This window comes from Nelumbo nucifera, chromosome 2 (assembly GCF_055504915.1).
Source record: "Nelumbo nucifera cultivar China Antique chromosome 2, China Antique-T2T, whole genome shotgun sequence".
Taxonomy (NCBI): Eukaryota; Viridiplantae; Streptophyta; class Magnoliopsida; order Proteales; family Nelumbonaceae; genus Nelumbo; species Nelumbo nucifera.
Genome location: NC_142650.1, coordinates 54,597,912 through 54,618,510, shown reverse-complemented (window position 1 = coordinate 54,618,510; position 20,599 = coordinate 54,597,912). Strand labels below are relative to the sequence as shown.

The following is a 20,599-nucleotide window of genomic DNA, read 5'->3' as shown; positions in this document are numbered from 1 at the left end:
TTTTATTAGTTTTTAGAGTCATTTATGTGTCTTTTAATGTTTTGCCACCCTATAAGGGCATAGTAGTCTTTGTACTTCTCTTATAATTCTAATATAAATATTAACTGAAGGGGGCGGCCAGATCATTGCTCTCTTTTCTTTCTCAAGTTCTCTTCTTCTCTTCTTCTCTCTCCCTTCTCTCTTCAAGAAAACAGTCTTTTCTTTCATATTATTTAATTCAGCAGATTTCTACTTGGTATCAGAGCCTCGACTAGGGTTCTTGAAGCTTTCTCATGCAGCCCTAGACCAGCTGACTACATGAAGTAATAAAGGGCTGATCGATCTGCTATAGATTGCAAAGTTCTTGGATTTTTTGGTGGGATCTAGTCATCAGGAAGGTGATCTACATTTTGGCATCAAAATCAGGAAGAACTGGAGTACATGATGAGTCCTAGAAAAGTTGGACTCTTGGTTTTTTATCTAATCTTGGGTGCTCAGGTATCATTAGATTTCTTTTGTTTTTCTTTAGGGGTGGTTAGGTTTCTGGAGTTTTCTGGGCCTCCTGGAGTGGCCGATTCACACTTCTCTCTGTTGGGAGACGCTGGGAGGAGAGAGATTTCTCTCCGGATAAGTTTTTTCTTCTTCCAGAAGGGTTTTTTCCTTTGTGTGTGAGTCTGAATTGTTCTTGGAGGCTCTCAACCTCTTCCTTTCTTACTATTGAACTGTTTGAAGATGGAGAGTTGGAGTACTGAGATGAAATCCACCGGTACTATGGGATTGGGCGTTGGAGGTAGTGGTGATATTTTTGGGTCTGGAATCATTACTACAGTAAAGCTTGATGGTACAAACTACTTAGAATGGGCACAATTTGCTAAGATGGCCATTGGTGCTTGTGGAAAATTAGGGTTAATCACTGGGGAGGAGAAGAAACTTGATATAGATTCTTCTTGATGGGTACAGGAGAATTACATGGTAATGTTTTGGTTGTGTAATTCTATGTTACGTCACATTGGCAAAAATTTTCTATGGGCTAATATTGCAAAGGAGATTTGGGATGGAGTGACTGAAACCTATTCTCAGAAGCAGAATGTAGCCAGAGCCTATCAATTAAGGAATCAGGTGATTAGTATAAAACAAGGAGATTAACCTCTTGCCGTGTATTTCTCCATGCTGAAAACCCTTTGGCAGGAGATAGATCACTTAGAAACTATGGTGTGGGAAAGTGTAAATAATGCAACAACCTATCAAAAATTGGTAGAGAAAAATAAGGTTTTTGAGTTCTTGGCAGGACTAAACCCTGAATTTGACATTGGTAGGCAGCATATCCTTTCTAGGGAGAGTGTGACACTTTCTCAAGCCTATGCCTTTGTTTCTGGAGAGGAGAGCAGGAGGAATGTCATGATGAGACAGCTTGAGATTGATCGATCTACTATGGTTAGTACAACCAAACCTAAGCTGAATGGAGACGGGGGAAGCAATGAGACTAGGAGGGAGGATAAGAAGGACTTGGTGTGTGATTATTGTAAGAAGCCTAAGCATACCAGAGACACTTGTTCGAAGCTCCATTCACATCTCATGCCTGCTCGGATCAAGAACAATAAGGGAAATGCAAATGTGGCCACTACAGGAGACTCTTCATCCCCACTTTTCCAAACTGATTGGGAATCCATTGCAGTAGCAGCAGTTAGAACAAAATTGGAGAGGTTTGGACGGCTTATGAGTAAGAAAGATACAACTAGTTCTAGCCTTTCAAATGGACAACAGAGTGCAAGAGCCAACTACACCACTTCTTTTGCTCATACAGGTAGTTCATATGCAATTGCAAATCTTGCATTTGAGCACATGACTAATGTACCTACCCTTTTTCAGTTCTTATTAGTTGTGCTCTGGTAGAGAGAGAGAGTCTCTACAGTAGATGGTTCACATATTCCCATTGCTGGGAAGGGGACAGTTAGAGTGACCAATGACATTACTTATCTTTTGTCTTACATGTCTCTAAACTGCATACTAACCTAATTTCTATTAGTTCTTTAACAAAAAATTTGAATTGTTCAATGACCTTCATTCCTAGTAATTGTGTTTTGTAGGATCTGGAGTCAAAGAAGATGATTGGGAGTGGTTGTGAGGTGAATGGAGTCTACCTTCTGGATGAGATTCCGAGACATTAGAGCCATCATGTTAACAACAACAGTAGTAGTGGATCAGAGTCAGTAAGTCAGATTATGCTTTGGCATAATCGGTTGGGTCATCTTTCTTTTAGTTCATTAAAATTTCTTTTTCCAATGTTGTTTGAGTCTGTCCAATTATCTACCTTGGAATGTGAAAGTTGTTAGTTGGGAAAACATTGTAGACATTCTTTTAAACCAAGTAATAAAAGAAGTGCTTTTGCTTTTGATGTTCACACTGATGTATGGGGACCATATTATATTCCTTCCATGGGTGGTTACCGTTATTTCCTCTTGTTTGCGGATGAATATACACGGTATTCTTGGACATATTTTATGAGATCCCGTGATGAGGTTCCTAACTTGGTACGGTAGTTCCACCAGATGGTTCTCACACAATTTGGAATGAGAACTAAGGCCTTCAGATCAGATAATGCCAAAGAGTATTTTGAGAAGGATTTGAGCACATATTTTTTGGAGCATGGCATAATTCATCAGAGCAGTTGTGCATATACACCGCAACAGAATGGAGTAACAGAGAGAAAAAATAGACACATTGTAGAGGTGGCAAGAAGTCTTATGGTGTGTGCTTCAATTCCTCTACATTTCTGAGGAGATGCAGTTCTTACAGCCGTACACTTGATTAACCGTGTTCCTTCACGAACTTTGGGGTTTAAGGTACCATTTAGTCTTCTTTTTCTGGATGGGGAGATATTTCACATACTTCCGAGGGTTTTGGGTTGTGTTTCCTTTATTCACATTCTTGGCCCCCATCGCAAGAAAATGGATCCTAAGGCCAAGAAATGTGTTTTCCTTGGGTATGCTCAAAACCAAAAGGGGTATTGTTGTTATGACCCTGTGTCAAGGAGTAGATTTGTCACTATCGATGTTATGTTTTTTGAGTCCACCTTCTTTTTCTCGAGTGGTTCTCCTCAGGGGGAGAGTCTTGGGGAGGAGAACTCACGGTCTGTTCCTCTTCCTGTTTCCTTTGTGCCTCCATCAGTTCCATTACTTGAGCCACTACGGGCAGCCTCACAGAAATATCAGCGTAGGTAGACGATGGTTGACTCCACACATGTTCAACCCTTACCACTCTCCATCAGTCCTTTCGAAACTCCAGATTTAGCAAATACAGTTCTAGGTATTCCCCTTGAGCATGAGCATGTTACTTTTCCTAATAATAATGTCTCCGTACCTAACACTATTGTTGCAGCTGATCCCACTGACCTTGATCTTCCCATTGCGCTTCGCAAAGGGAAGAGAAAGTGTACAACCCACCATTTCTCCTACAGTGCCTTATCACCCTCCTACCGAGCTTTCCTTTCTTCCCTGGGTTCTGTGTCAATACCCAGGAATGTTATTGAGGCTCTCTCCAAACTTGAGTGGAAAGCAGCCATTCAAGAAGAGATGGAACCCCTGGTAAAAAACCAAACTTGGGAAATAGGTTTTTATGGAAATGTTGGTAAAGGAAAGGTGTGTAAACTCAGAAAATCATTGTATGGTCTGAAACAGTCTCCTAGGGTGTGGTTTGACTGGTTCAAAGGGGCACTTATCCGTTTTGGGTATACACAAACCCAGTCTGATCACACCCTCTTTGTGAAGAGGAGAGATGCTCGTCTCAATTTTGATTGTGTATGTGGATCATATAGTGGTTATAGGAAATGATCTTGAGGAGATTGATGCTCTCAAAAAATTATTGCAGCAGGAATTTGAGATCAAAAATCTTGGTGAGCTCAAATACTTCGTAGGGGTTGAGGTTGCAAGATCTAAGCATGGGATCTTCATTTCTCAGAGAAAGTATGTACTTGAACTACTACGGGAGACTGGGAAATTGGGAACCAAACCAACCGACACTCCTATTGTTCCAAATCATAGAATTAATGTTGTGGATGGTGAGTTGGTAAAAGATGTGGGAAGATATTAAAGAATGGTGGGCCGGCTGTTATATTTTTTTTGACACAACCAGATATTTCCTATGCTGTTAGTGTTATGAGTTAGTACATGCGTGCACCTTGGGTTCAGCACTGGGAAGCTATTGAGAGAATACTTGCATACCTAAAGAAGCAACCCGACAGAGGTATTCTTTTCTCAAATCATGAAAATCTAAAGCTGAAATCCTATAGATGTTGTCTGGGCAGGTTGTTTAGATGACAGGAGATCTATATCAGGAGTATGTACCTTTGTAGGTGGAAACTTGATCTCATGGATGAGTAAGAAACAAGCAGTTGTGGCTAGGTCAAGTGCAGAGGCTGAGTATAGATCCTTGGCTCATGGTGTCTTAGAACTATTTTGGGTTAGATCCCTATTGAGCGAGATTGTGGTAAAAGCAGAGGAACCTATGATGCTATATTGTGACAATCAGGCTGTAATCAATATTGCCCAATCCAATTCAGCATGATAGGACAAAGCACATTGAAGTTGATAGGCACTTCATAAGAGAAAGAGTAACAATCAGAGAAGTTTGCTTGCCTTATGTCTCTTCAGAGTTGCAATTGGCTGATGTTCTCACGAAAGGGGTTGCGAAGAACAATCTTGAACATGATCTGCGCAAGTTGGGAATGTGTGAAATTTACTCCCAACTTGAGGGGGAGTGTTGAAGATTAGTCAGTTTTGTGTTATTTTAAGAGTAGCTGTTTTATGTTAATTGTTAGATAGGAAGTGGGGACCACAATAGTTATGTGATCCCAATTTTATTATTTTTTTGAGTCATTTATGTGTCTTTTAATGTTTTACCACCCTGTAAGGGCATAGTAGTCTTTGTACTTATCTTATAATTCTAATATAAACATTAACTGAAGGGGGTGCCAGATCATTGCTCTCTTTTCTTTCTCAAGTTCTCTTATTCTCTTCTTTTCTCTTCCTTCTCTCTTGAAGAAAATAGTCTTTTCTTTCATATTATTTAATTCATCAGATTTCTACTTATAGGTAGAGTAGTTCATATTTTTGATGAGTAATCCGATCAGTGCATTTAGAAGTAGGCTGGTTGTCTTTTGAATATGGCTTTGTAAGTTCCCTGTTTTTTATGTGTAATCAGATGAATGAAAAGAGAAGACATTGTATTGATGGAATAGTTCATATTTTCCTATTTCCTAGGAGTATTTTTGTATTTTGAATATAGCTTTTTAAATTCCTTGTTAAGAATCAATTAATAGGGGCATTTCTGTAATTTGCACATGTATTTCAAATGAAATAAAAGTTTAGGTTGACAAGGGAAAGAGATTGGTTTGGATCTTCTTCCTCTGAGACCCTTTTCTCGTCTTCTTTTCTTCTTGTTCTCTACTGTATCAAAAATCTTTTCCCTTTTCCCTCTACTTTTTCTGTTTTCATACAAGCATGATACAAACAATCCCAATTAGTCAATTGCAACAAGTTTGAGGAAATATAATCAGTTTATCAATTGCTGTGAGCGTAGAGAAGGACTAGTGTCACTTGTTCTAACTTCCAAGTGAATCCTCTTGCTTCAAACTAGACAATTTTTTTTTTTTTACAATTGATCAGTAAGGGTGCTCATGGTTTGGTTAACCGAACTGTGGGCCTAATATTGAAACCGAACCGAAGCCAATCGGTTAACCGTGGGGCGTGGGTTTGATTCATCGGTTTTTCGTTTTTTTTTTTTAAATTTACAATATATATTATAAAAATATATAAATATATAATAAAAAACTATGAATATTTATAAAATATTACATTTTAATTAATAAATAATATATTATATATTATATATTATAAATATATATTTATATATAATGCGTGCTTATTAATTTATAATATATAGAAAATATAAAATATATATTTGTTAACCGAAACCAAATCGAATTGGTTGGTTCGGTTAACCGCTAGTTTTCTATATTGGTTAATCGAAACCGAACAGTACCTTCGTTTTTTTAAAAATACCGAACTGTAACCAAACCGACCGGTTCAGTTAACTAGATTTCCGATTCGGTTTGGTTTTTCTTGCTCACCCCTATTGATCAGGACGAGCATTGGATTGGTTCATCCTGCAGGGCTTTAATTTCAAATCATTGTCCATAATGTTAGATCAAGAAAGGCTTGTAATGGACCAATTATCTTTCAATTTGAGTAAAGGTGGCTAAATAGTAGTGTCAAGGATTGGTGGAAGCAAGAGCAGGTATTTGCAAGATGGAAGGGCTACAGATTTTGGAAAAATGTAGGTTATCAGCAGAAATTAAAAAATATAGAATAGAGAACTATATACTTCTGGGGAAGCTGATCCATAGAGCAGATGATAGGGGGCTCATTAGAGGCTGGAGAGTTGGGAGGGTGGAAAGCCCCCTCACTCACCTACAGTTTGCTGATGACACGATTCTATTTTGTGAAGGCGGTAATGTGAGCTTGATCAGGAACTTGAAGATGGTGATACAACTGTTTGAGCAAATGTCTAACTTGAAGGTTAACCTCCGGAAAAGTTGTATAGTGGGGGTGAACCTGGAGGAGGGAGAGCTCAGGGAGAGTGCTGAACTGTTGGGGTGTGAAGTTTCGGGGTGGTCGTTGAACTAGTCAGGGTTGCCATTAGGTGATAATCCCATGCGAGAGAGCTTTTGGAACCCGGTGGTGGAAAGGTTTGAAAAAAGACTGGTATCCTGGAAAAAGAATTACCTTTCTCTCGGTGGAAGAATTACACTAATTAAGGCCACGCTTGCTAACTTACCCATCTTTTTCCTATCGGTGTTTAAAATCCCAGTGAAGGTCACTAACAGATTAGAGAAGTTTATTAGAGATTTCCTGTGGAGCCAGGAGAGGAGAAGAGGGATCACAGAGTTAGCTGGGAGATAGTGTGTAGGAGTAAGTCTTGTGGTGGTGTGGGGCGTGGAAGTATCAGGAGAAGGAATATGACTCTATCGGGGAAGTGGTTGTGGAGGTTGCCTATGGAGAAGGAGAAGCTATGGGCTAAAATAGTGGCAAGTATACATGGGCTGGAGGACAATGGATGGGACGCTGGAATCAGAGCTAGGACCACAAGCAACTCTCCTTGGAAAGCCATTCATGACCTGCTACGAGTTTTCTCCCCTAATATCAGGTATGACTTGAATTCCGGTAATTCCATAAAATTTTGGGAACAAACCTGGGTGGGGAGCGCCCCTTTAAAGGATCAATTTCCTTCTTTGTATGCTCTATCTGATTTGAAAAATGAGCCGATCTCGTCTTTCATCACCCCGTCCTCTTCCACTTCTGGGATTGGGTGGAACTTGGGTTTAAGAAGGGATTTGAGGGACTCAGACCTTGACAATATTTCGAGCCTTATTGCACTTCTTGATAATGTTGTCTTAGACCCCACTAGGGAGGACTCTAGAATTTGGACACCTACCCCCAATGGCATATTCTCTTGTGCCTACCTTCCCCCCTTTCCCTGTTGGTGAGGTTTGGTGCAGAGCAATACCTCCTAGGGTTGGTAGTTTTTGTTGGGAAGCCTATCTGGAAAGAATTAACACTGGTGATCTACTCCAAAAGAAGAGACCCAATACTTGTTTGTCACCTCAGTGGTGTGTTCTACGTAAAGTGGATGGGGAGACTGGTTTTCACCTACTGGTGTCTTGCCACTTTGCGAGGTCAATTTGGGATTGGGCTTCCTCCTTATTTGGACGCAGTTGGAATCCCCCATCAGACTTGCAGGGCCTTTTCTCCCCCACCTTTTTCAGGTGGCGGATAAAAAGGGGAAGGATAATGTGGAGAGGACTAAGAGCTGCAGTATGTTGGACATTGTGGGAGGAAAGAAACTCCAGGATATTCTCAGAAATCCAAAGAGGAGCAGCAGATCTGAAGGCTATCATACATATTAGGGCGGTACAGTGGTTGAAATATTTGAAACTATTCACAAATTACACTGTGGATGACATGTTGAGGAAGTGGGGTGAAATTGCAAATTGCACACAAACCAAGTCAGTAATGAAAGTGGTTTGGATTCCCCCACCTAGAGGATTCTTGAAATTAAATGTTGATGGATGCAGTAGGGGAAATCCGGGGCAATCGGGGATTGGAGGTGTTTTTAGGGACGAAAATGGGGTCATCTCTGCCATGTTCTCAGGCCCAATTGGAGTGGGTGACTCCCTTAGAGCTGAGATCCTTGCAGTTATGGAAGGAGTCCGAAAAGCTAAGGAGTTGAACATCAAGAAACTCATAATTGAAGGGGATTCAGAGGTGGTGATAGGATGGCTGTCTAAAGATCAAAATGGTTTATGGAAGTATAACAATGAGAGGAGGAAATTCATGCGGCTGGTGCGGGAGATGGAAGTTAAGACATGTTGGGTTAAAAGATCGGCTAATTCCCTAGCTGATGGTTTAGCAAAACAAGGGGCAGAAAGGGATTCACTGTTTCGGGCTAAGATGTAACTTTAGTGTATTCTTCTCTTTTTCTTCTTTTTTCTTTCTTTTATGAGGCTCTTAGTGACTCTTGGAAGATAAGTGTGCTTATCTTCCTCCTGTAAATTTTCTACTGATGATTAATGAAAGTGTTATTGATAAAAAAAAAAAAAAGTATATACTTCTGTCATTGGTGTAGCACTTATAAGTTATACCTAAAAATGAAGTGTTAAATTACAATGCCTGTTTTGGAGCTTCTTGTGAAATGGCTTCACTTCAGTTTAGTTTGAGACTAGTCTAAGGGAGACATTTTCAGCATTTTTAATACTTAAGTTAGTAATATATGCTTTATTATCTTAAACTTGAACTTTGTAATGCTTGAATTGCACTCAACTTTTATGTCATTTGGCCCTAAAAAATTCTAGTTTGGATCAATGTGTTTCGAGACAATGAGTGAAATGGTGACATTAAGTGTTATTGTGAGGGAGAGCGGGAAACTGAGGGAGGTTTCAGCATGTTTAGAAGCTTGTATTGTGGGAAGATATGCCAGCTTGGATCTTTTGGAAGTCGATGTACTATGGTGGCAAGGAAAGAATGGGGTTTTGAATAACTTTATGGAGGTTAGGAAGTTAAACGCTGGTAGGATTAATGTCTCCCATAGTTTGATCAAAATACGTAAGTATCCCTCTAATTTGCAAAGCTACTTAGATATACCTGGTATGATGGCTCCATGTAACATGAAGAATCCATCCGTTAAATAAACGTTTAGGGCTGTTTTACATGTTCATTAAACTTCTTCATAACCCTAAATTTACCCCTTATGCCTCCTTGTGTTCGAGAGGCTTACGCCTCTTGCGTTCTGAACTACGCCTCAAGCCTCTAGGTAGTGGAATGCCTCGCGTCACGCCTCCGTATTTTAAAACATTGTTCATAGCCAGTTGTAACGAGGTGCCTCAGAGGCGATCGAATAGAACACCCGAGCACACCAGTGAGATCCAGGTCTTTCCCTTGACACGTGTCCATAGGGAAACCTGTAAGGCGTGCTGGCCCGGTGAATTTTGATGTATACAATTGTTTATATATACAATAATTAAATAAAATAGTATAATAAAATTGAAAACAATTGTTTATTTTTTGATATATTATATATAAATATATAATTTATTAATAAAATATATGTAAATACATATAAATATATATGGGTCGTGCTGACATGCGGGCCGCAGGTAGCACGACCTGCTCGGTCGTGCCGGTCCGGCCCAACCTACAGACCTGAAACCCCTAGCCTGACATGACCCATACAAGTGTGCCATGCCCGACATAGCCCATGAATCATCGTGTCGAGCTGGGCCAGGCTGGTTCAAAATCGTGCCAGGCCACGGGTGGCACGACCTAATTTATACCTCTAAGTACAGGAGATAGTATTGTAACATAAGTTGGTGATAATATTGTAGATATGTGGATTAACAATGTTATTGCCCGCCTAACTTACACGATTACTACTTTGAGCTAGCTCAATATTCATTTCAAGTATGAAGTTAAATATTAGTTTGTCTTTTGTGTAATAGATTATTTGGTTGATATATTACAACCATTTAGATTTTCTACAAGTTCAAAATTTTCTTTAACTCATTCTATCATAAAACTTTGAATCTTAAGGTTTACAGAGCAACTTCTAAATGTATTCTTTTGTTTATAACCTTAGTTTCTAAGCTTTGTTTAGTGATTTTGAACAAGATAATAATTTCAAAGGGTGTACCTGGTTCCATTGGTAGAAGGGTTTAGATGAGGAAAATCAAAAAGGTCCAATTGGCGATTGGCGGTCAATTTGTGGAGTCTGTTTGGTTGAAGTTAAGATTTGTGTTTTTCAAGTCTCGTGCTTGGTTTTCGATGGTAGTTTGTTGCCTTTCTTGTTGATTTGGAGAGTTATGCTTTTGTACTGTTCTCTACTGTTTGTTATGGTGAGTCTTTAGCAGAGTTGTGAGTGGGTGGTTTGGGTGTTTTTTCTTTCTTCTCTCAGGTGTCTGTTGGCTACTTTACTTGTAATCATAAGTTTTTGAGAAGGTTAAATTGAATGTAATCATGATCCTATTGTAAATCATAATGTTTCTATTTTTTGAAAATTAGTCAAAAATGTTAAAATGCTATACACTAAGAACTTAAATATATGGAAATGTATTTTTGCACCTTTTTAGTCCGCACTCCCTGCATAAATAATTAATATAATGAAATGTACCGATTCTATACTATAAAAGATGATATATTCATGTTTGACTACATAGTCAAGCGACCCATACATAATGGTCCTTTAACTTATAGAAGTGGTAAAATTAACTCAACATGTCTTTAAATAGATTTTGAGTAACCCAAATGGGATTTCATCCAGAAACTATTTTTGAACAAAAGCCCTTTGAACAATATTAGAATGATATGACAAAGAAGTTGATTCAATTCAATTTGGTTTGAGTTACTTGAATCGGATAAACTGTAAGGTTCACGAATCTAATCATATGATTCAAATAGCAATAATAAGATTTTTATTCAAAAAGGAATTCGATTAAAAGATTTGAATTGGAGATAGGCAGACAACAACTATTTTGGGCATTATTTTAAACTTGTTGTTCTTGGGTTGGTGGTTTGTCCATCATATTGTATTAGTCTCACCTTTCAGTCAATTGGAACCCATGAGAATCACAATTCAAAGTGTGAATCCATCATAAATTGTAAGGTTTTGATAACTATATGTTTAAAGCATGTGAACAAGACAATGCTGGTTATAATGCATACTAATTAGCTCTAGAAATATGTTGATATAAATAGACCAATCATCATAATTCACTATAAACAAAACAAATTGCTAGGAAATGTTTAATTTGTGATTGGGAGCAAACTGCTGGCATTCTAGCACATAATTCCATATATATTTTCTTATTCTTTCGAGCATGGTCTAAAATGTCCCGAATTTTCCTAATATTTCCACGACATATTTCCATTTCCATGGGTAGTGACACAAAATTTTACCGGAATCGACATTTCCCCAATGAACACTACCAACACTATGTGGAGTACAAGAGCTAGTTTCCATGACATATTTCCATTTTGACTTCCATGGGTAGCAACATGAAATTTTACTAGAATTGACATATTCCCCAGTGAACACTGCCCAAGTACTATGTGGAGTCCAAGAGATAGTATTATAACACAAGTTGGTGACAATATTGTAGATATGTGAAGTAACAATGTTATTGTCTGCCTAACTTACATGATTACCACTTGGAGCTAGCTCAATATTCATTTCAAACATGAAGTTAAATATTAGCTTTTTGTTTGTGTGATAGAGTTTTTTGGTTGTTCTATTACATCCATTTACATTTGCTATGAGTTAAAATTTTGCTTTAACTCATTCTATCATGAAGCTTTGAATATTAGGGTTTACATGACAGTTTCCAGAACATATTCTTTTGTCTATAACCTTAGTTTGTTAGCTTTGTTTAATGATTTGGAATAAGACATTAATTTAAAGAGGTTTGCCTATGTTTCTTTTATCATTTTATAAAATATAATTCTATATTTTGCATATTTTACAATGTTCCCACCATGCCTATAATTTTTACAATATTTCCAACATTTCCTCATGTTTCTTCTATTTGGATGACTGACATTTCCACCAACTTCTACATTTTAAACCTTGCATTCAAGCTTGAATTGTAAAAGAGAATGTACCAATTTTTGTCATTACTATTTGAAAGTTGAAACATGTTGTGTTTTCAGTATCTATCTTGTTTATGCTATTTGCTTCTCAGTTTCAAGGTGTTTTTGTTTCAGATTACGCTTTCTGGTTTTATTTCAACTTCTGATGAACTGCATGCCACGTTCTTTATTTTCTCCTTCAGGGGGTTTCAGATATTTAACTGGTTGTATTGTGTGAGGATTTTTATCTTGTATTTCTGTTTTTATCAGTCTGAGCTCCTTGTTCATTTGCAATTAACAATTTGCAGGTACCACATGAGAGGAAAGGGTCGTTTGTCAAACTGTCAAGGCTACCCAGTGGAGTCCCTACTGGACTAGGTGATAGTTATCTAAATTACGTCAACAAGCTTTGTGAGTATTGGCACAAGGGCCATAATGCTGTTGCCATTGATGATCAGGTAGATGCTTGTTCAATCAAGTTGTTATCCAAATTTTATTGTATTGGCTTTCCAAGTGTTTATTTTGCTTTGCTTTAGTTATCAAAGTGTTGACTAGTCCCTTTCTTGAGTACTGGAGTGATTGCATCCCTAACTAGTTGATTGATACTAATGATGTAGTTGCCTAGTACGACTAAACGTGTGACAAGTTGATTAATAAGTAAAAGGAAAATTTATTAAAGAAACGCAAATTGAATACAACGAATTAAACATGTGTTAAGGTAACACCCCAGAAACAGTCCCTCCCAAACTGAAAACTAGTCAACTTTGTTATCCAGATATTGAAAACTAGTCAACCTTGTTAACCTTAAAGTTTTAAATCTCTATTTATTTGTTTGAGATGATGCATTGGACTGTTTTTAATGTTGATGAGTTTTTATTTTATTTCATATATGTTTCTTATAGTTTTGATTAGCTGCTATTATGTTTTTTTTCTGTTATATTTTTGGAAGGGGCAATATTGTCATTGTACATTGATTTATTGATATAAATACCTGGATAGGCAGTGGCAGCACAATCTTTGTGCTTCCCTCTCATTCTTTCTTCACTCTTCTCTTGTTCTGTATTCTTCTTAATTTCTCTACTATGCTTTATTTATTCTAAAATATGTATTTTTTGGTGTGATTCTACTCGACAAGTTGGTATCAGAACTAAATTCAGCTATGTTTAGATCTCATGCAAACCTAGTCCAACTGATTGCATGAGATAGGAGAGTTGGGTTGCTTGATGTGATTGGCCGGATTTTTGGAGACTTTTGGTGATTAAAGATTGCTGCCCAAGGAAGATTTGCATGATACCTGATCAAAGATCTCATGCAAACCTAGTCTGGCTATGCTTAACTTTATTTTATGTTCCAAAAACAAAGGCCCTAAACTAAATGTTCCGTATCATTTTTTTTTGCATAGTTATAGTCTATATTGACTTATTTCTGAGATTGCATCAATATCTTAAATTTAGAACATATCTTCTTTTCATTGATTAGTCAGTGCCTGGGCATCAACTGGTCATTGCATTGGCTAGAGAGGCCAAATGACTAGTTATCACCTCTCTGCATTTATAAGACTACCTTGCACATAGAATTGGCTTTTCTTTCCCCCGATTGTTTTTATGTTGTAGGTGTGACATATGATGGAAATAAGAAGATTAAATATTTGTGTGTTTTGCATGGGTATATTAAAGGTAATGACTAAAAGGTGCATTCATTTCTCTATAGATGGTTCCAAGGTTTATGGGTTGGCAAATGGGTCATGGATAGTGATTCTGGACATGGGTCATGGGTCTGTTGTACTCCTGGACCAGAATACTAATTGAATATTCCCAGAAATCCAGATTCTTAATGACATGACTTAGAATCGTCAACTCCAACAGGTCCTGATGTATTTTATGTTTGCAGGAGAGGGTTATGAAGGTTATCTTATTTATCTTATCACTGCAATCTGATGTACACCGTCCTTTCCTCATTATTACTACCCCAACTGCCCTTTCTGTATGGGAGGCCGAGTTCTTGCGTTTGGCACCATGTTTCAATGTTGTGGTCTACAATGGGAGCAAAGACATCCGGAAGAGTATACAGTCACTAGAATTTTATGAGGAAGGTGGTTGCATAATGTTCCAAGCACTTTTATCACTGCCAGAGGATATAGTTGAGGTACTTATGGATTTATTTGTGTTGCTTTAAAATGGTTTAGGATATGAAAAAGAAATGTAGTTCCCTCATGGATGAGTGACTTTAGGATGAGGAGAGGAAAAGATGTGTTCCTTTAGGTGTCTTTTTTCTGGTTGACTTGGGCCAAGAAACCATTATTCTCAGGTGTTTGATTTACCATTGGTTATCAACAAGTAAAGGTGCATAATGGTCTATCAGAAGTGGTGCTGTCTTGATGCTTTAATTAGGACTAATGGATTTTGTTTCAGTTCTCTTTACTAGTGTTATCTGAAATGTTTTTGGAATTGTTTTCTTCGTAATTGATGGAGATCTAATTTACTTATGCATATTTTCTGCAGGATTTAGAAGCATTGGAATGCTTGGAATGGGAGGCTATAATAGTTGATGAGTGCCAACAAATTAGAGTGTCGAAGCACATGGAACAAATTAAGATGCTAACAACTGATTTTAGGCTTCTTGTTGCTAGTGGTCAAGTAAAGGTGTTTGTTTCTTCATGTTTTTCTGTTGATTTTCTCTGTTACAGGCATAATAATTAAGGTACCAAGGCAAGACTCATCTAGGTGCTAGGGTAGTTTTAAAACTTAAATACAAAACTAGCAAAAATAATGGAGGTTCGAAACTTCGAATATCAATTGTATTTGCAATCATACAAATCAAATGCCTTCTAATGGGATTAACAGTAATTTATCAATGGGTTCCAAGGGAGGCCAATGGACTGGCTGATTCATTAGCTAGGCAAGTGGTGGTTAGGGAACAACTGTACTGGGCTCAAGTGTAATATCTGTACTTTTGGGAGTATCTTTACCCCTTTTAATCCTCACTGTACAAGTGTACATTATTGTTTTTATTAATGAAATAAGTCCTGTTTATCTATAAAAAATAAAAAAGAAAGAAAAAAGAAAAAGGGGAGAGCGGCGAGGGAAAAATGGTAAAATAAAAAATGAAAAAAATCCCTAAGGGTGGTGCTCCTGTTCAGAGCAAAAGAAGCTAGAGAGGGATAGAAAAAGGGGAAGGGATGATGGATAAACATGAAAAAGACAACTTTATTAGTGGAACCTCTGTTTAGATAGAAAGAGAGAGGGTGTAAAATTGAAGGGTCACTTTTTTATCTTTTTTTTTTTTATTTTTCTCTGTACTACATTACTACCTTTTCTTCCTGTCATTAGAATAAGGAGTGGAAGAAGCATAAAGCAGAAAAGAGAAGAGTTGCAACAATTCCTTCTTTAGAGTTCAAAATTGTGGTGGTTCAATGTATTTCTTTTATTGTAAACACTTGATCTTATGTATCAGTGACTTTGTATGCCCTTTCATATAGCATCTATAATATTAAGTTGCGCAGCACACCATTAGGCTCCCACCTGCCTTGGCATTTGGCAACAGTCTTACCTTATCTATTAGCTATAGTGACTCAATTTGTGCACTATTTAATATGGATCATATGGTATATCAACACCCATAATCTTAAATTTCATAGCATTAACATAAGACACCTGCCTTGTCGTGTTGCATGCCCAGCCCGGACAGTTGCCTTGTTGCCTAGGTGTAGGTGTATGAGAAATTATACCATATCAAGTGTCTACTTGAGGTGATTCCCAGAGCATATCTTGACCTGGTCAGCAGCCAGGTGATGTCTTTATAACAGTGATTGCAGGTCTGATTATTAACTTCCTCTGGCATTCTCCAGGATAGTATAGCTGAGTATCTCAATCTGCTCTCATTCCTTGATCCTGGAAGCGAGGAGATCAACAGTGACAGTTTGAAAACTGACTCCATTGACAACATGAGTAAACTGAAGAAGCGGTTGGCACAGTTTGTTGCATTTGAGCATAAGTCCGACTCCTCTAAGTTTATAGAATATTGGGTTCCTATACACCTTTCCAATGTGCAGCTTGAGCAGTACTGTGCTACTCTTCTCGCAAACTCCATGTCACTTCGTTCAAATTCAAAAAGTGATCCTGTTGGTGCCCTTCGTGAGATTGTTATTTCTGTCAGGAAGGTTAGGACAAATTTAATGCCATTGCATTAGAATGGACTTGTTTGCTTTGTTTTAGCTGAATGTTTAACATTTTTGTGTTCATTTGTGATTAAAGCACAACCCATTTTTGAAAAAGGGGCACGATCCTAGTGAAGAAACGACAAGTTATGCTTTGAAAAAGTCAAGCACCACTATGCACCTGTGTACTTTAATAGGGTCACCTTCTGTATTTGTATGATTTTTTATGAAAAAGTCAAGCACATCCCATTTTTTTTCACAAGGGATGTGCACCATTGATCAAATTTTGGATTTGCCCTAATCAGCCTACTGTATTTGTATGATTTTTTATGATTATTTTGTTTATCACTTTTTATTATGCATATGTTTATGGCTACTTTTGTTTGGTAGATTTCCTCATTCTTTCTAGTTGATATTGCTTATGTTGTTGTTGATCTTTTTGCAGTGCTGTGATCATCCCTATCTTGTAGATCAGTCTTTGCAAACTTTTCTGACAAGAGGTCTTCCAGAGATAGAGTACTTGGACGTTGGTGTGAAGGCAAGTGGGAAGCTACAACTTCTTGATCGGATCCTTTCAGAGATTAAAGGTCGAGGGTTAAGAGTGCTGATCCTTTTTCAGGTGCATGATTTATATACAGGTTTTCTTTAGAATATATTCTGTTTCTCATTGTGGTGTGTTGCGGTTAAAGTTTGATTGAGATGGTTAATGAATTTATAGAGGGTAGCACTGCTGAATTTTGTTCAATATTTTTTTTTCTTTATATTCATTTGTTTCTCATAATGCTTACTAGAGTGGTTATACTGAAGGCAAACAAATATTTGTTGGTATGACTTTGTTCTCACTTGGATGCTTTTCATATGGCAGTCAATTGGTGGATCTGGACGGAATTCTATTGGAGATATTTTAGATGACTTCCTGCGCCAAAGATTTGGTGCAGATTCTTATGAACGTGTTGATAGTGGATTGCTCAGTTCAAAAAGGCAAGCTGCCTTAAACATATTTAACAACAAGGAACAAGGGAGATTCGTTTTCTTACTAGAAAATCGTGCTTGTCATCCAAGCATTAAACTGTGTTCTGTTGATACTGTTATTTTATTTGGTAGTGATTGGAATCCATTAAATGATTTAAGAGCCCTACAAAGGATCTCAATTGATTCACAGTTTGAACAGTTAAAAGTATTCCGTTTATATTCATGTTGCACTGTGGAAGAAAAAGTTCTAATTCTGTCAAAGCAAGATATGACTCTTGATATCAATGTACAGAATATAAACCGTAGTACTAGTCATATGCTGCTCATTTGGGGTGCATCCTATTTGTTCAAGAAATTGGATGAATTTCATGGTTGTACAACACTAGCATCAGAGTCAAATGTTTCTTTTGAGCAGTCAATCATGAATGATGTGGTTGGGGAACTGCTGAAGCTGTTACCTTGTGATAATGAAGACAATGAAACAAGCAACTGCTCTATCATTGCAAAAGTTCAGCAGAGTGGAACAACCTATTCTGTAGATAGTACTTTACCTGGTGAGTCAGAAAGGCAGTTGTTTGACGAAAGCTCACATGTATTTTGGGCAAAGATACTGGAGCGAAAGGAACCTCAGTGGAGATACTCCTCTCGGCCTACTCAGAGAATTCGGAAAAAAGTTCAATATTTTGAGGAATCACCCAAAAAAGCTGAAGTTGAAAGTGATGAAATTACAAAGAAGCGCAAGAAGGTAATCAACAACATGATTGATCCAATCTTGCTCAGACCTTGGGTAGAAGATAAGAGAAAAGAAACTCCCGTGGGGAAGAAAGGTAAAACTTTGGGCTGTGCTGGTATTTCATAATTATGGATCATCCATTATTTTGTTCTGAAACATTTCTAGTTTATTGGCTGTGGAATGAAGGGACAGTTGATTGATTTAGCTTTCCAGCTATTATCTTTGATTCGCTTAAGTTTCTATTTTAAAAACTGATGCCATCTTTTGTTTTCCCTATAGAAATGACCACAATTCAATGTGGTTCTGGATCCCAAGTGTTGCAACAGTCAGCAATTAATATGAATAGCGCCAGTCACATAATGCATGATCTCTCCAAAATAGCTAATGATACCACAAAAGTGCCTGAAGTTCAGCCCTCTGAATCTGATGAAGGAAGAACATTACGAGATTCACAGAAGAGTCTTCACCTCTTATTGAAGCCAGAGATTTCAAAACTTTGTGAAATCCTTCACTTTCCAGTATGCGTCTTGGATAACATAACCATACAATTGTCTTCTTTTCTTGATAACATTTTAGTTCATTTTGCTTTGGTGGTTATCTTTTCTATTTTAATTTGTTATTGTTGATAGATTGCTTGCCTTTCTTGCACTCTGAACAATATAAACACCAGCCCCCACCCCCATTCAAAAAAAAAAAAAAAAAAAGAAAGGGAAAGAAATTAAAAAATAAATTCTTAATTAGCATGTATATATCCTTATTGTGGATTTCTTTCTTTCATTGCTTGGGCAATTTTTTTTATGGTAAAAAAATCATTATTAGAAAAAAAAAGAAAAAAAGGTACAAGATTAAGTGATAGGGTATCACCCAAGAGAAGGGTCCGGATCTCTTAAGTTATGATTATTATGTGTTGGAATTTGGAGAATAAAAGAAGCAAGAATAGAATGAAGAACAATGGGAAGAGGGGGGAGGAAGAAAATAAATATTAATATGTTGTCAGAATAATGTTAGTTGTGGCCCTCAACAGCTCAACTATTATTTGTGTAACAGTACATAAATAATGATTATGACTAGGATATCCTTACTGTGGAGGGCCTTGGCACAATGGTTGGATTGCTTCATTGCGTACCTGGATGACAAGGGTTCAAATCTTGGAAACAGCCTCTCTATATGTGCAGGGGTAAGGCTGTGTACATTTGTCCCCCTCGAGATTCCGCATTGGAGGAGCCTCATTTACTGAGCTGCCCTACTAGGCTATCCTTACATTGGAAAACGTGCTCTCAACATTCCCTCTCAAGCTGAGCATATATGCCATGCATGCACAACTTGGATAAGTTTGCCTCAAGTTATACTTTGGAGCACTTTTTGTGAAGCAATTGACTAGCTGCTCTTCAGACTTGATAAAAGGAGGATCAATTTCTCCACTTGTAACCTTCTCTTGAATGAAGTGTCTATCAATCTCAAATGTGTTTATTGCAGTCATGTCAGATTGGGTTGTTGGCAATGTCCATGGCACCTTGTTTGTTACAATATAGTTTAATGGGGGATATAATGGTTGATACACAATTCAGTTAGGATGGTGTGCAACCACAATAGTTTTGAAATCCATGAGCCATTGCCCTATACTTTTACATTTACACTTAATCCAGTTTTTTGCCTATGCTGATGCTAATTGGGCTGGTTGTCTAGACACTAGGGCAGTCTACCACGGGTTGGTGTATCTTCTTGGGTGACTTTCTTATTTCTTGGAAATGTAAGAAGCAATCTATAGTTTGTAAATCTTCAATCGAAGCTGAGTATAGTGCCATGTCCTTGGTTTGTAGTGAGATTATATGGCTCAAGGCACTCCTCTATGACCTTCATATTGATCTCCCATCTCTAGTTCCACTCCTTTCTGACAATCTCAGTGCTATGAAGATTGCATCCAACCTTGTTTTCCATGAGCGGTCTAAGCATATTGAAATGGATTGTCATTTTATCAGAGATGTCCTTGTAGGTCAAATTTCCCTTCCTCATATCTCATCTGGGCTACTGCTAGCAGGTTTGCTTACCAATGCTATGACACAGGCCCAACACACTTTTCTTATGGACAAACTCATTCCTTGGCATCAGTTTGAGGGGGAGTATAGAGACATTGGTTGTAGAGACAAAGATGAGGGCTAATTATGTCTTTTTCCATGTATACTCGCTGTGCACTAATTGTATCTTGAGTTCAAAATGGCTCTTTTACCTTTTAATATAAATATTTTTTTGGGTGTGGGGAGTCACTTTTTGACACACCTGTACAGTTCTCTCTTTTCTTTCTTCTCTTGCTCATACGTACTCTGACACATCTTCCACTTCAGTCAACAACCTTGCAAACTGAAGCTGCTTCTAGGTCCTATTACACACATCAAATCTCTTGAATTAACCAAGATGTGATTCAAACCAATAAAATTAGCAGAATATTTTAGATTAAAGCAAAAGAAAGTAAGGAAGAAGAAGAAAGATTGGAGAAGAAAGGAGAAAGAAAGGAGTTCGATAATCTCCTCTTTTCTCCTACTAATCTTTTAATAAACTTACTTATGTTACATAATTTACAAGATTGCC

The 20,599-nt window shown here is 37.6% G+C and overlaps 1 protein-coding gene across 5 annotated transcripts in view; it reads left to right on the top strand.

Annotated features, from left to right (window-relative positions):
- The window catches only part of LOC104601279 (uncharacterized), a 101,745-nt gene that overhangs the window by 53,572 nt on the left and 27,574 nt on the right, over positions 1 to 20,599 (top strand). For 4 of the 5 annotated variants that reach the window (XM_010264569.3, XM_010264571.3, XM_010264568.3 and 1 more), the window contains 7 exons: positions 12,461 to 12,610; positions 14,043 to 14,297; positions 14,654 to 14,794; positions 16,000 to 16,311; positions 16,754 to 16,927; positions 17,174 to 18,107; positions 18,293 to 18,531. In XM_010264569.3, coding sequence (XP_010262871.1) covers positions 12,461 to 12,610; positions 14,043 to 14,297; positions 14,654 to 14,794; positions 16,000 to 16,311; positions 16,754 to 16,927; positions 17,174 to 18,107; positions 18,293 to 18,531 — 2,205 coding nt within the window. The remainder of the gene's footprint in view (positions 1 to 12,460; positions 12,611 to 14,042; positions 14,298 to 14,653; positions 14,795 to 15,999; positions 16,312 to 16,753; positions 16,928 to 17,173; positions 18,108 to 18,292; positions 18,532 to 20,599) is intronic. The other variant, XM_010264570.3, reaches the window with a different exon arrangement.